General features: G+C 44.7%; 1 protein-coding gene across 1 annotated transcript in view; it reads left to right on the top strand.

Annotated features, from left to right (window-relative positions):
* Positions 1-13,916, top strand: part of CNTNAP5 (contactin associated protein family member 5) — a 664,045-nt gene that overhangs the window by 472,516 nt on the left and 177,613 nt on the right. The window contains exon 13 of the mRNA XM_084806776.1: positions 5,187-5,387. Coding sequence (XP_084662902.1) covers positions 5,187-5,387 — 201 coding nt within the window. The remainder of the gene's footprint in view (positions 1-5,186; positions 5,388-13,916) is intronic.

The following is a 13,916-nucleotide window of genomic DNA, read 5'->3' as shown; positions in this document are numbered from 1 at the left end:
CTTGAGAAGAGAAGACTGAGGGGAGATATGATAGCACTCTTCAAGTACTTGAAAGGTTGTCACAGAGAAGAAGATCAGAGATCTCTTCTTGATCATCCCAGAGTGCAGGACACGGAATAATGGGCTCAAGTTACAGGAAGCCAGATTCCGGCTGAACATCAGGAAAAACTTCCTGACTGTAAGAGAAATACGACAATGGAACCAATTACCTGGGGAGGTGATGGGCTGTCCCACACTGGAGGCCTTCAAGATGAGGCTGGACAGCCATTTGTCAGGGATGCTCTGACTTGGATTCCTGCATTGAGCAGGGGGTTGGACTCGATGGCCTTGTAGGCCCCTTCCAACCCTACTATTCTATGATTCTATGATTCTATGAATTCAGTGGGACTGACTTCTGAGTAGACATTTCTAGGATTGTGTAGTCAATGGTTACTCATTGGGATCCTCCTCCACTGTTCTTGTCTAAGACCTGTTTCCCCAGACAGCTTTCCCTGCTCTTGAACCAACTTTGACAAGGCTTGAATTATTCTACTCTTTTGCTTCTGATTGGTCTGTGCTTAATCTGAAATTGAATAATGTTTGTCTAGCATTAGAACCAGTGAATTCAAACCAGAAATGTAATGTACTAAAAAAGAATGCTAGGATGGAACTCTTCTAGCCTCACCCGATGTCCCTAATGTTAAAGGTCATAATTTGTTCTAGAGCACAAAGGACCGCATATATGCAATACCAATGCCAGTGGTTTGCATTGCTAGTGGAATTGCCAACGAGGGCAGATGCACACAAGCATGTATGTATCTCATGACCAAAGTAGATATGGCAGTGGCAGACCCATGTGACTCAATTGGGTTTCCTGTAAAACTGGCGGGGTGTATGTTTTGAGATGTAAAGCATAGCATCAGTAGGCAGCAGTCAGCTGAATTAATTAAACATATTTTATATACCACCCTTCATTAACAAATCAAGTGTGGTGTACAAAATTCATTGAAACAACAATTACACCAAAATACAAAGATAAAAACAGAAAAATCTATTAAGCTGAAAATCAGCATTAAAAATAAAATTATTAAAATGTTTCCTCCACCCATACTTTTCCACCAGGAAACATTTTTTTTTCTCCAGTTGCTGTTTTTTCCCCCCTAGAGCCTGCAGTAATGAAGTAACCTGTGGTGAAAGAACAACCATTGTGGGGAACGGAGGAAGCATGACAGTTGCCCACGCTACACTTGAAATTTCCTCACTATGGCCCAGCTTCATAGGAAATAGGCTTGGATTGGCCATGTTGCTGTCACTTCTTGTTGTTCCTTCACTTTGTTTTTCATTGCTCAGTGACTTGAAGATAAATGCATTTTGACCCACACACATCGTCACTAAGCATTGCCTGGCACCATAACACACAAATGGCAGTGTGGGGCAAACCAAGGAAAGTGTGTAGAAAACCAAGGAAAGTGTGTAAACAAAGAGCAGGGGAGAGAAAGATTCAATGGTGTAACTGCTGACATGCCCAATTTCATTTCTGTGACTGTCTAAACATGCGTAGGATTGCGCCCTCAATAAATGTCCATGCACCTATTACCAACTTATAATAGTCATGCAAATAATGCGCTCTCTTCTTATCAAAGCTGTGTATTCATGGTCCAATTCAATAGAAGTGAAGAAAAAGTGCAGGATGTTCTTCTTAGCTTCCTGAGAATCACAGCTTTTTTTTAAAAAAAAAACAACAACACACACATAACAGCAACTTCTTTTTGGCTTTGATGGTTGCAAAAATGTGTGACATTTCAGAAGCCAAGAGAGAAAATGAGATGTCTAGGGGATGGAGGCAGTGCTGCAGGGACCAACAAAGCTCTTTGCCCTTTTCCATGCCTAGTAAAAGCAGCAAAATAAGAACATTATGCTTTTTTAAAAAATCTGCATTAACTTCTACAGAGCGCAGAATCCAGCTTTTCTTGGTGTAGAATCTGTTGTTGTTGTTAAGCTCACACATCCCTGCATATTTCCTACTTAGGCTGCAATCCTATACTCACATGCCAGGAACTAAGCCCTGTTGAACTCCATTGGTCTTACTTCTGAGTAAACATGCCAAGGACTGTGCTGTTAGTGAATATTCCAGTCCACTGAGCTAATTTTTGCATAGTGAAAGCTACAGTCAATGTACAGCTGAGGCAGTCTTTTGGAAGGAAAGTGCAATGCAAATAGAGTTTCTCCCCCCGCCTCGGGTACTTCTCTCTCCCCTCCCTCTCCCTTGTTTCTCTTGGTATCTGTCAGTGTTGGGGGGGGGGGTATGTGAAACCAGCCCATTTAAAAAGTATTATTTCCCTTCCATTCCCTCCCTCTTTTCCTTTTGCTGCTTTAACAGTAAGGTTGGCTTTATATTAGATGATTATATAAAACACAGAGTGCAGTCTGCTCTGAACATTTTTTTTCTTAAGTATATAGCACATGATCCAATGAAAAGACCATCCCTGTTGGGAGTGAAACAGAATGATCATTTATACCCATCAGTAGATCCATTTGACCCAGAGTAAGCATGTTATCCAACTGATTTACTGTGGGTGGGTGGTTTTGTTTTGCTTTTAAAAAAACACACAACTTTTTATGAGCAACTTTCATGATGTGCAGGGTGGCGAATATCTATATCTTAAAGTGGAAAGCTCAGCAAGAGTCTTTCAAGTGGCACAGCAAGCCACAACTCCCACTGGTAAAATGCGGAATGTTGTCAGAGGCACTTTAGTGGATTAGCAAACTCCTTTTAAAAGTTAGAATACATTTGCTTTGTCCCCTCCCTCATTCCCTCTTGAATCACTACAAAACCCAATTATAGAAAAATACTGGCAATCACCTGGCCAGATTTCCATTCTAAACTTGAAATGTGCAACTTGTGTTAAACTTATATCGCCAAAGAAGACCTAATTGAGTTTGAGAGGCGTGGAAGGTTAGAAAGAAGACTTTGTACAGAGACTTCAGATCTCATATGGACAGAGCCTAATGTAGCTATAATACAGAGGCAATAACAAGAACTGGAAAAACATTCACAGGAGGCAGATCAAGGAGAGCAGCCTGACATTTCTTGAATCAAACTCTTGATGCTTCTTTGGGTGGGTGGCTGGGGAGCTCTGCATCATTCAACTAGCTCCCCTAATGTTTTTGCCTCCCCCTTCCCAATATATGAATGAATAAGAGAGAATGGGAGAAGATGGAGTGCAGAGATGTGTGCATCAATGAGTGAGAGAGGTGTGAAAGAATGAGAGAATATGTGAAGCATGATCACCTGTGTATGAATGAGAGGAAGGGCCAGATATGCATCTGTGAATTAGCATGTGTGTGAGGAAAAAAAATGGATTGGGGATGTGTCTGTGTACATGTGTATGTGAATATGGGAGAGAGCTGTATGTCCAAGGGCTGGTTCGTTTCTGGACTTATCTATTTTGTGTAGATTTTGAGCTCTATGGATTCACTCAATCTGAAGGCTAGAGTGATCTGCTTTACGTGGGCTTTGAGTTCTCTGCCATGGATTCATGGATGGTTGTGTGACTAGGTTCACCTGCTTGAACTGTGCACTTTTAGGTTTGCTTTGTGTGGCACAGTTGGAGTCTGGCTTGTGTTAAGTTGATCTGGTTTGGCAGTATATAACTTATTGACAGACAGGAGAGTTTTAAATGCAATGCATATACAGTTTCAATTAACAAAACATTTACAGATGGCCTTTGTCCCTTTAATGCTGTGTCCCACCATGGGGCCTCTTTCAGGTACCAGACATGTGTCTTTCAAGAGGGGGTGAACCCCCTCTTGAAACATTACCAAGGCCCACCTTCTTACTGATCAAAGATTAGCATGAAAATAAACCTCTGCTCATTTGATTGCTCAGTTACGCCTGATGTGGTGATGGCCACCAGCTTAGATGACTTTCAGAGGGGTTTAGACATATTCATGGAGAATAAGACTTTCAGTGGTTCTGTGCCACCTCCAGGACCAGAGGCAGCAGGCCTCTGAGTAGCAGTGGCTGGGAAGTGACAGCAGGAGATGGCTATTGCCCTCATCTGGTTGGCCACTCTGGGAAACCGGATGCTGGACTAGATAAGCCATGGGTTCAGTTCAGCACGGCTCTTCCATTCTCACTTGTGTTGAGAAGAATGCTCTCTATAGAGAAAATAATACATTTCCTGAAATTGATCTGTCCGCTGCCCTCTACCACCCTCAAGACAGATGTGCATTGGTCCCACTATTTGAAAATCTGCCCAGTGTAAATACACTGGAGGCAGCATGGGAGTTTAATGGGGAATGCCATCAAACCATATTCTGTATCTTAGATCAGCCCTCAGTCCTGCAGCCAATTTAATTGCTGACCATCAATATATAGCTGTTCTTCTTCTTTTCATTCCTGAAACATGAACACCTTTCTCACTTTGTGAAAATGCACGACACTTTTCTTCTTTCTTTCATTGAAAAGCACTCACAGTTCTATAATGCTTTTTTCTTCCCCTTCACTATGGTCAAGAAGCCAGTAGCTAAAAGGAGACAGTAGTTCTGTTTTACCCCTAAAATGAAAGAACAGAGTACTTTTTACACTGCACTAAAAATGGAAGTGCAATTTTGCCTTTCTATCAGGTATGGGTCTTCAAGGTCAGCACTTAATAGCAGAGGTAGTCAAAGCATTCTCCTTTGTGTCTAGTCTAGGAGTTTTGAGAGTTTTGCTGTTCTGGAGGAGTGCTAGGACAACAGTCCTCACTTTCATTCCATGATATCAGTTATGTGGTTGGACAAATGTCCTGTGGACTTTGCTGACCCATACAGACTCAGAAAGTGTGAAAAGGCAGCATAAACTGTGAATCAGAAGAGAATCAGCTAGGACTTTTTGCGAGCAATTCTAGCAATCTAATGTTTCAGGTTTTCCTGCCTGATTAATCTCAGCTGCAATTGTACAGCATCTAGGTTACTTCTGGATCATGTCTAGTGACAGGTAAGCCCGCTTTATCCTCAACCTCAGTTTGGTACCTTGGCTTAAAAATGACAATTTTTGGATTCCTCCTGAATTTGACTTAGCACTTGGTCAAAGAAAAAGGGCATCCATTTCAGCACTCTGTGTACTGATGCTCTTGTATCTAATGGAGAAATGCATCAGGCTTGAGATGCTTTTGACTTTTCTCATCTTGCTCATTTCTTTTTCATTTTATTTCACTTAACAGAAGATAAGATCTGGACTGTGGTCCAGCACAACAACTCTGAGCTGACCCGAGTCCATGGGGCTGATCCTGGGAAGCCATACAGCATGAACTTCAGCTATAACAGCAGCATGGAGCAGCTGGAGGCGATGATAAATAGTGCTGAATACTGTGAACAGGAGGCAGTTTACCACTGCAAAAAGTCACGACTGCTCAACACCCCGAGTAAGTGCCATGAAGTGAAATCTTCCCTTCTTAACTCTTATTGACTGCACAGCAGACAGAGACTACATTGCAACCCTGCCCTGGTTAAAAAAAAGAAGAGGAACACACGAATTTAGGTGCCTCCTTGTTTTCCCACACACATATAAATGGCTGCTGCACCAAATATTTCCCTTTGATAGGAAGCAGAGTGCCACCATGTGTGGCTGGACTGCAAAAGCCAAGGCCAGTGTTAAGGGCAGGCATGTGCAGGCACCTGCCAAGGGACCACACCCCAGCAGAGGCCCACTGACAAGAGCCCCCTGGACTTGCTCCTCTTCACCATTGCAGCTGGCTTGTTCACCTGCCTCTTGCTTGGGGATGAAAAGCAATAGCAGCTCCTGACGATGGCGGCGAAAAGGCAGCGTCACTGAGGGTGGGGGCCCAATGGAGGTCTCTTGCCCTCAAAAATCTGGAATCAGCACTGGTAAAAGCAAGGCACATACTCCAGTAAGAGCAATTATTTGTAATGGGCCCATAGCAGGGTGCAATGTCATAGGATGTAGCCTGCACCATCAGAGGGAGGGGAAGGGAGCAAACCAGCTAATCCAGCTCATTCTTCTACCCTCACTGCTGCCACCAAGCAGATGTCTGTCTTCCCTGGCTGCCTCCACTAAACAGCCCTTCAACTTCTGGAGCTTAATTATTGGCCCAGCCAACTCTCTGTACTGGGTAATGTGGTATGACATGGGGCCATGGGGTGAATAGCAAGGCCTCAGACTAAGGTGCAAGCATTGCTTTTTCTTTAGAATTTGGAAAGGCAACAAATCAAACAGTTTTTGAGAATGCATTTAGGAGTGTGTGTGGGGGGGAAGCAATTTTAGAACCATTTAGCTATTTGCGTTGCCCTTATTTTCGCCGTAGTCTACGTAAACCTTTACGTAGACTACAGCGACCAAATAAGGAACGGGAATGGCAGCTCCCTATGGGGGCCGCCATTATCCGTACGTGCTTTTTTTTTTTAAAGTCACCCGTGATAGGCTACGTGACGATTGACGTAGCCTATCACGGCTGACTTTGCAAATCTAGCCGTGATAGGCTACGTTAATCGTCACGTAGCCTATCAGGGGGCGTGTTTTTTCTTTTCTTTTATTGGAATGGCGGCGGCGGCAGCCGGTTGAAAGACCGGCTGCCGCTCCCGCCCCGCACGAACACCCGACGAACCGCCGGCCGGACCCGCCGCCGGGAGGGACATTCAGCGAAGGTAAGTCCCGTCCCGGGGGGGGGGTGAGGGGTGCGGGGGGGTGCGGAGGATTTCTCCCCGAAACTTGTTTGGGGGGCTGAACACGTTGGCGCTCGGCCCCCCGAAGTTTCGGGGAGAAATTCTCCGCCATCCCTACGTTCTGTTAGGTCCCTGCCTTCTTTGTCCTTTATCATGCCTATCTTTGCACAAAACGTTCCCTTGAGATCTCCGATTTTCTTGAAGAGATCTCTAGTCTTTCCCATTCTATTGTTTTCCTCGATTTCTTTGCATTGTTCATTTAAGAAGGCCTTCTTGTCTCTATTTGCTATTCTCTGGAACTCTGCATTCAGTTGGATATATCTTCCCCTTTCTCCCTTGCTTTTTGCTTCCCTTCTTTCCTCAGCTACTTGTAAAGCCTCATCAGACAGCCACTTTGCTTTCTTGCATTTCTTTTTCTTTGGGATGGATTGAGTTGCTGCTAGGGATGGCGGAGAATTTCTCCCTGAAACTTTGGGGGGCCGAGCACCAACGTGTTCGGCCCCCCGAACAAGTTTCGGGGAGAAATTCTCTGCACCCCCCTGCCCCCGCACCCCCCCCGGGACGGGACTTACCTTTGCCGAATGTCCCTCCCGGCGGCGGGTCCGGCCGGCGGTTCGGCGGGTGTTCGTGCGGGGTGGGAGCGGCAGCCGGTCTTTTGACCGGCTGCCGCCCCTGCCATTCCAATAAAAGAAAAGAAAAAAACAATGGAGTTCGCGGCCAGGCAAGGCAGGAAGCCTCCTCCCCGGCCTGAATTTCGGCCGGGCGAGGCAGGAAGCCTCCCCCCCGGCCTGAACTTCGCGGGGGGAGCAGCGAAGCGCCTCCCCCCCACTGTGAACAACCTTCGAGGACAGGTAAGTGACTTTTGTCCACCCCTAGTTGCTGCCTCCTGAACAATGTTACGGACCTCCATCCATAGTTCCTCAGGTACTCTGTCTATCAGGTCTAATCCCTTAAATCTATTCCTCACCTCCCCTGTATATTCATGAGGGATATGATTTAGGTCATACCTGAATGGTTTAGTGGTTTTCCCTACGTTCTTCAATTTAAGCTGAAATTTTGCAACAAGAAGCTCATGATCTGAGCCACAGTCAGCTCCAGGTCTTGTTTTGACTGACTGTATAGAGCTTCTCCATCTTTGGCTGCAAAGGACATAATCAATCTGATTTCGATATTGACCATCTGGTGATGTCCATGTGTAGAGTCGTCTCTTGTGCGGTTGGAAAAGAGTGTTTGCTATGATCAGCATGTTCTCTTGGCAAAGCTCTATTAGCTTTTGTCCTACTTCATTTTGTACACCAAGGCCATGCCTGCCTGTTATCCCAGTGATTTCTTGACTTCCTACTTTAGCATTCCAGTCCCCTACGATGAAGAGGACATCTTTTTTTGGTGTTAGTTCTAGAAGGTGTTGTAGGTCTTCACAGAACCGATCAACCTCAGCTTCTTCGGCATCAGTGGTTGGGGCATAGACTTGAATTATTGTGATGTTGAATGGTTTGCCTTGGATTCGTACTGAGATCATTCTATCGTTTTTAAGATTGTAGCCCAGTACTGCTTTTCCCACCCTTTTGTTGACTATGAGTGCTACTCCATTTCTTCTAAGGGATTCTTGCCCACAGTAGTAGATATAATGGTCACCTGAATTAAATTCACCCATGCCTGTCCATGTTCACTCTTTCTGGTGCTACTTGGAAATTCCGTCTGCTCTTCCCCAGTAGTACATTGGACACCTTCCGACCTGAGGGGCTCATCTTCCGGTGTCATCTCTTTTAGCCTTGTGTTACATTCCATGGGGTTTTCTTGGCAAGAATACTGGAGTGGGTTGCCATTTCCTTCTCCAGTGGACCATATTTTGTCAGAACTCTCTGCCATGACCTGTCCGTCTTGGGTGGCCCTGCACGGCATAGCTTATGGCTTCTCTGAGTTATGCAAGCCCCTTCGCCACAACAAGGCAGTGATCCATGAAGGGGAGAGTGTATTACAGTAGTCTATTTGTGAGCTTACCAGTGCATGGATCACTGTGACTAGGCTATCCCTATCCAACAATGAGTGTAGTTGGCACTCCAACCGAAGCTGGTAATGGGCATTGTAGGCCACTGACATCACCTGAGCCTGCAGTGACAAGGATATACAGTATTTTCTCTCCCCCTCCTCCACCTTTTAGCCAGTCAGAAGGAGAATGGAGTCCTTAAATGCCAGGTCCCAAACTGAGCTTTTGACTCTCATTTTAGCTCATTTTCCTCCTTAATTGTTAAGCATATATGGTGACCTTCCTGTGACCTTCATTTCCCCTCTTAAATGCTAGATTCCTCAGCTGAACTTTTAATGCTCTTGTTCTGAACAGCATCTAATATAAAATTAAAAAGCAATTTTATAACTCCAAGACCCAAACGCAAAATGGCTGAAAGCTTAGTTCCTGTACACAGAGTATACCAAATATCATGAGTTCTAATCAATCAGTCAATCAATCAATCAATCAATCACAGCTGCTGCCCTGTTGCTGTTGTTGTTGTGATGATGATGATGATGATGATGATGGTGATGATGATGATGATGTCAGGGATGAGTTTAAGCGCCTTGAGATGTCTGACAGCTCCGATTCTGAATCAGAGCTGGAGCCGCAGCTAGATCAGAGGCTGGGGAAGGGACCCTCTCTAGTGAGCCAAAACGCTGGCAGAGAGTCCTCCCAAGACCTTGATCAACAGATGGCCCAGACTGAGTCCTTGCGCCTTCCCTCCACTGTGAGCATGCAATCTTCTGAGCAGGAGGAGGAGGAAGAGGGGTGTGGCTTGAAAGACGCTAGGGCATGATGCCAAACAAAGTGGGAAAAGTCAGGGGCAGGGTTCAGACACTCCACCTGGATAGCCGCTCATGGAAGCCAACGTAGGAGGGAGCCACCCTAAGGGAGGGGCATCACTGCAAAGCTAGCTCAGCCAGGAGGTTCATACCCCAAACAGCCGGCAACTTTCTGACCCTCTGGTTCGTCTCCGCTGCTTAGAGATTGTTGATTAGTTGTTTAGAGCCTGGGGGCAGCCTGAGAATTTTCCTTGGATCTGCATTTGTAGAGAGACTAGGCTCTAGAAAAATTAAGTCATATAGCCTGAAGCTTTGTCTATTGTGGTGTTGATTGTGATGGGGAAAGACGATCCATATCTGACATATTACTACCAGAAGGTGAAAATGCATATTGAACTAGAGTTAAGTCCACCGTTGTACAATATTCACCAGTTTAGTTGTTACCTACAAGGCTAGAATATGTCTCCCTCCCCACTCCCCGCCCTGTTCAAGCATGCACTGTCACTCAGTTTTCAACAGTCCAGGTGATAGCTGTTCTAATTAGGCCTAGTTTGCCATTGTGAAACTTTTGACTACATGCAAATGTAGGGATGTATGAAACTCACTTACCTTTTCATGGAATCTTTCGCAGTGGGGGGGAGGTGCTCCATCCCTCCCCCCAGAATCCTCAACGGGGGGGAGGCGATCTAGTCCTCCCCTCCAGAATCATCGATGGCCAGCGGATTCGGCTAGTCTCTATCAATTAGATAGAGACTAATTAGATAAATGCTAGTCTCCTGGCAGTCCGCGGCCGGGCTGCTGCCGCCGCCATTGCCATCCTTGCAGCCATGACAGGCTATGTAAGAACTTACGTAGCCTATCACAGCTAACCACCAAAAAAAAAAAAAAAAAACCCAAACAAACCCAGCGTACGCAAATGGCGGCAGCTACAGCGGCCGCCATTCGCGTTCCCTATTTTTCGCCGATTTATCTTACATAAATATTTACGTAAGATAAAACAGCGAAAAAAAAGAGGAACGCAAAGAGCGTAGTGGGCACTATTTGCATTCCCCTTTTTTTTGCCATTTTATCTTACGTAAATATTTACATAAAAAAAATTGGTGAAAAATAGGGAACGCAAATGGTGGCCACTGTAGCTGCCGCCATTTGTGTATGCTGGGTGTTGTTGGGTTTTTTTGGTGGTTAGACATGATAGGCTCTGTAAATCCTTACGTAGCCTATCATGGCTGCAAGGACAGCAATGGCGGTGGTAGCAGCCCAGCCGTGGCTGGCCAAGAGACCAGCTGCCGCTGCCGCCGCTGGAGCTGCCACTGCCACTGCTGAATCCTCCGCATCTGCCCCAGGTAAGTGCCGTCCCAGGGGGATTCTGCGGGGGGGGGGCAGGAGGCCGTTCCGCCATGGATTCCGGGGGGCCGGATTCTAAAGAATCCGGCTTCACTGGAATCCGTGGAGGAATTCTCTGCCATCCCTATGCAAATGCAGACGAAAGCAGTGGAAAGAGTACCAGCTCCTGATGTCACAATGTCCCTTACCTGGGCATTGGATGAATCCGTCTCATGTCCCCTACTCCTATTCTTCTGGTGGGGCATTTTCAGAGCCATGTACTGCCTGAAAGATCACAGGTTTCCAAAAGACTATCTGTTTTCTCTCAGCTTTCTTCCCTGGTAAAGCTGTTCAGGAGAAGAATGTGGACGAACTCGTAGATTCATTGAACAATATTTGAGAAGTTTAATAATACTTCCTTTCCCATTTTCCTCTATTTCAGGTATATTGTTAAAGGAATAATTCTGTACTTAAAGAGAGGATGGCTTTAAGAATTAGATAAAACATTTCAGAGTTACTTTCCTAAGTAAATTCATAATGTAGGTCTCATAGGAGAAACATATTTTATCATTTGATATTGACTAAAAGAAGCACTCACTAACAAGTGAAATGAACTCTGCACATTGATAATGTTCAGAAAGTCTTTTTAATATTACTTCCAGTAGAGTAGTGGAGCCAGGGCTCACAGGGATGCAACACCAACACTTTTTGATTAACAGGGATGCTGATGTCATCAGCCACCCGCCTCAGAATTCCCTATTCCTTCTGGGCTTAGTTGTGATCCTCATAGTAGCTGGGGGGGGGAATTAATTTTCCCAGCAACAATATATTGTTCCTTGTTGTAATGCAAAGGGCAGAATCCAATGGTAAATGCCTGCATACAGCCAACTCAACTGATTTTGTTCCGCAAGTGGTGCCCACCGCTTGTGGAATGGAGATTTAGCACTTCTGGGGACAACTCACAGAAGTGCTCATTTCTGGAACGGGGCAGGCCAACGGAGCTTGCACAAGTGGTGGTGGGCCCCATGCATGGACAGACAGGATTGGATGCTGCCCACAGTATTTGGGGCGGCTTTGTCTTGAATGGGCAATTAAGACCCATTAGCTTTACAAAAGACCTGCTCCTGGTCTCAATGAAAACTTCTAGAACTCGTTTGTTGGTATGGATCCATACAGCTGACCATATTTTTGGCATTTCCTTGTGGGTGGTGGCTATGGGGACTGTCATGCTGAGTGCCTGCACTTCATAATTTACCACTGATTACTGCATTGTTTCTAGATCTTGCACTGCCATTGAGCCAGTGACTGTGGCCTGGCTCAAACTGGACCCTGATTATGATGATTGAAAGGAACTTGAAAGGTGATAAGCATACTGAACAGCACAAGAGAGAATATTTGAAAGTTGCATTCCTAAGTCAAGTTCTAATGGAAGATGGAATGTCATAGAAGAAACATAGTCCTGTAAAATCTTGTGTTTGGGGCAAATTATGGGCCACTTCACATTAACATATCACTTGATCTGCTATCACTTCATTACTTACTTGCACCTGAATGTGTTCACTGCCTCCATGGAAAAGCATTTCCTTTTGACCTGGTGAAGTGATATGAAAACTGTCTCTGTAGTATTTAATCTCTGGTAGACTCTTTCACAAGTGTGTGAGTTTGTGTGTGTGTGTGTATGTGTGAATCAATCAACCATATTAATTTCAATTTGAATTGTAAAATTGTTCTCTATTCAGACCTTCAGATGAATGTGTGAGGCTTGGAATCAGGGACTTTAGGCATGATCCCAGTTCTATCCCCCACATGTTTATTGAGTGTACTGAAAAACTGGAAAAGGTTAGTTTGTTTCCATAGCTCATGTTTAGTTGACGGACCACAGAAATGGCTATACTTTATGAGAACACAACCAGCACATTTGAAATATGACCAGTCTTATTCCCCCAATCCATTTTTTTGCTGTGGGTCACGAAGAGTCGGACACAACTGAACGACTGAACAACTCCTTTGTTTTTAATTACATTTGACATTTGTTATCCTGAACTTTTATTGTTTAGCCCAAGGCAGTGGAATTTAGTAAGATATGGAGCTTACACATAAATAAGCTGTGTGAAGTGAGGGAATTGCAAGGTTTCCGAGACAGCTTGTCCCGTGTTGTGTGTAAGAGGCCTTTAAAAATGAAAGAGAAACCCTTGGGCAGTGCGCATCATGATTAGAATGCATTGTTGCACTGATTGGTTAAGTAAGGAGAAAATTGCTATCTCAAAATCTCTGGTGTTATAGCATTCAAAAATGGTCTTAATTCTGTATGGGCGTTTGTATTTTCATGGCCAAATTCTGCTAATGCATATGAGATGTAGGAACTTAAATGTTTGTTCACCATCCATACAGAGATTAGCCTGTCTGTTGCAGTCCACCTTCCTTCCAATGACAGCCTAAGCTTCTTTACACCTTAAGCTGTTGCAGACCTCTTGGGTCTCTTCCTGTTTCCCTCCACCATTGGCTCTAGAGATGGGAGAGCAGCCTCATGCTTGCCTCAGAAATGAATTGGGCCTTCAGGTGTTTGAGAATCTGTAAACATTTTTGGAGAGTGCGTGCTCCTGCTCATGTTTGCATTCGAAATGGAGAATGGGAGATGTTTGCATGATTTGCGATCATACACAAAATTCTTCTACATCCCCACTTTTAGTTCTCTCAGAGAAAATAACTCACTTTTGCAGTTTTGCATGCACTCAGCAGATCTCACAGTACGGCGGGACCACCTTTCTTTGCAGTCCTATAAACAGACCTTATTTTTGCTGCATGCTACCACGATAACACTATGTGATAGTGGAAATAGTGGAGCAAATGCAATATGGGAATTGCAGTGCCCAAAACAAAAGAAGCAGAGCATTAATGTACATCAATGTAATTATACTGCCAAGGAGATGATTAGGCATGCTGACTGGGAGGGGCCATTATTCATCATGGGAATTGAAGTTTTGCATAGAATGGCTTCTTGTTTGGTGGCAGTCCCATTGGTTTCCCCAAAGTACTGTTTGGGTCAATAATAGGGCTGGCTGAACCTGTCTTTTTCACTTTCTACAACATTCAACATTCAAACATGCTTTTTGAAGCACACATTTGTTCCAACCCATTTGCAATTGTTTTAGTAA

This window comes from Heloderma suspectum, chromosome 1 (genome assembly GCF_057233095.1).
Source record: "Heloderma suspectum isolate Gila_16-S chromosome 1, 16-S_ref, whole genome shotgun sequence".
Lineage (NCBI taxonomy): Eukaryota > Metazoa > Chordata > Lepidosauria > Squamata > Helodermatidae > Heloderma > Heloderma suspectum.
The sequence above is the reverse complement of the archived record's forward strand: the minus strand, read 5'-3'. Positions and strand labels throughout refer to the sequence as shown.